This window comes from Hippopotamus amphibius, chromosome 9, assembly GCF_030028045.1.
Source record: "Hippopotamus amphibius kiboko isolate mHipAmp2 chromosome 9, mHipAmp2.hap2, whole genome shotgun sequence".
Taxonomy (NCBI): domain Eukaryota; kingdom Metazoa; phylum Chordata; class Mammalia; order Artiodactyla; family Hippopotamidae; genus Hippopotamus; species Hippopotamus amphibius.
Genome location: NC_080194.1, coordinates 35,997,836 through 35,999,256, shown reverse-complemented (window position 1 = coordinate 35,999,256; position 1,421 = coordinate 35,997,836). Strand labels below are relative to the sequence as shown.

Genomic DNA, 1,421 nt, shown 5'->3' with positions numbered 1-1,421 from the left:
TCTTGTACAATATTGTTGGAAATGTAACTTAGTGCCACTTACTCGGAGGTCAATTTGTCAATCTCCAAGAGAAAATGAATGAGTTCAGGCATCTCTGATTTTAGCAGAATAAAGCCCGGTGGCAAATGACAGCTCTTAACCATTGGGATTATGAACCCAAATTTTTGTCGTCTGATACTGGAACAAAGAGGTAAGAAGCTTTTGTTTGTAAATATCTAATCATTTTGAAGCCATATTTTCTTTTTCTAACAAGAGAAAGAACAGAATGGCAAAAGGCAACCGCACCACAGTGACAGAATTTGTCCTCATGGGATTCACAGACAGTCCCGAGCTTCAGCTTCCCCTCTTTGTGGTGTTCCTGGTAATTTATCTCATCACCCTGGTGGGAAACCTTAGCATGATCGTACTCATCAGAATGGATTCGAAGCTCCACACCCCCATGTACTATTTCCTCAGCCACCTGGCATTCATTGATCTTTGTTACTCTTCGTCCATTGCGCCCAAGATGCTGCAAAATTTATTGGTGAAGAAAAAAACCATCTTCTTTTCAGGTTGTTTTGCCCAGCTGTACTTCTCCAGTGCTTTTGCCACCACAGAATGCTTCCTCTTGGCCACAATGGCCTATGACCGCTACATGGCTATCTGCAACCCCTTGATTTACACAGCCATTATGACTCAATGCGTGTGCCAGGAGTTGGTGATAGGGGTCTATACCTACGGCTTCCTAAACTCTGTGATACAGACAGTTCTGACTTTCCAGTTGTCTTTCTGTGACTCCAACATCATCCACCATTTCTATTGTGCTGACCCCCCTCTCCTTGCCCTCTCCTGCTCTGACACACACAACAAAGAAAAGCAGCTCTTGATCTTCTCTGCAGTGAATCTCACTGGATCCCTCCTGACTGTCCTCATCTCCTACATTTGCATCCTCTTTTCTATTATAAAAATCCAGTCTTCAAAAGGCAAGTGCAAAGCATTTTCCACCTGTGCCTCCCACCTCACTGTGGTCATCATCTTCTATGGAACACTATTTTGCATGTACCTGAGGCAACCTAAAGCAGGAAATTCATGGAAGTATAACAAAGTGGTCTCTGTGTTTTATAGTCTTGTAATTCCCATGCTCAACCCCCTGATCTATAGCCTGAGGAACACAGAAGTAAAGGACACCCTGAAGAAGATGTTAGAGAGCAAGGAGTCATAGTGAGTTATCAGAAGGTAGCACTGGGGAAGCATGATATATTGACATGGTATAACCAATCTGTTTGAAATTTAGCAGGCCAGTCACCCGCCATCTAATCAGGGTAAACAGTCAATCCCCAGTTTGGATTCTGTAAAGATCAAAAGTACTAGATCATTTGCTTGAGATAGTAATATTTAATCCAACTAATAATCATAGAGTAATCAGAATTGATTTACAAGCT

At 42.3% G+C, this 1,421-nt stretch overlaps 1 protein-coding gene across 1 annotated transcript; it reads left to right on the top strand.

The window, feature by feature from the left end:
- Positions 1-265: 265 nt before the first annotated feature.
- LOC130859931 (olfactory receptor 1030-like) lies at positions 266-1,201 on the top strand. The gene has a single exon (XM_057747498.1). It carries the CDS (start codon positions 266-268, stop codon positions 1,199-1,201), a length of 936 nt encoding a protein of 311 aa, XP_057603481.1.
- Positions 1,202-1,421: the final 220 nt, after the last annotated feature.

Coding starts and splice junctions, on each gene's coding strand:
- LOC130859931 (XM_057747498.1), top strand. CDS start 266: ATGGCAAAAGGCAACCGCACCACAGTGACAGAATTTGTCCTCATGGGA.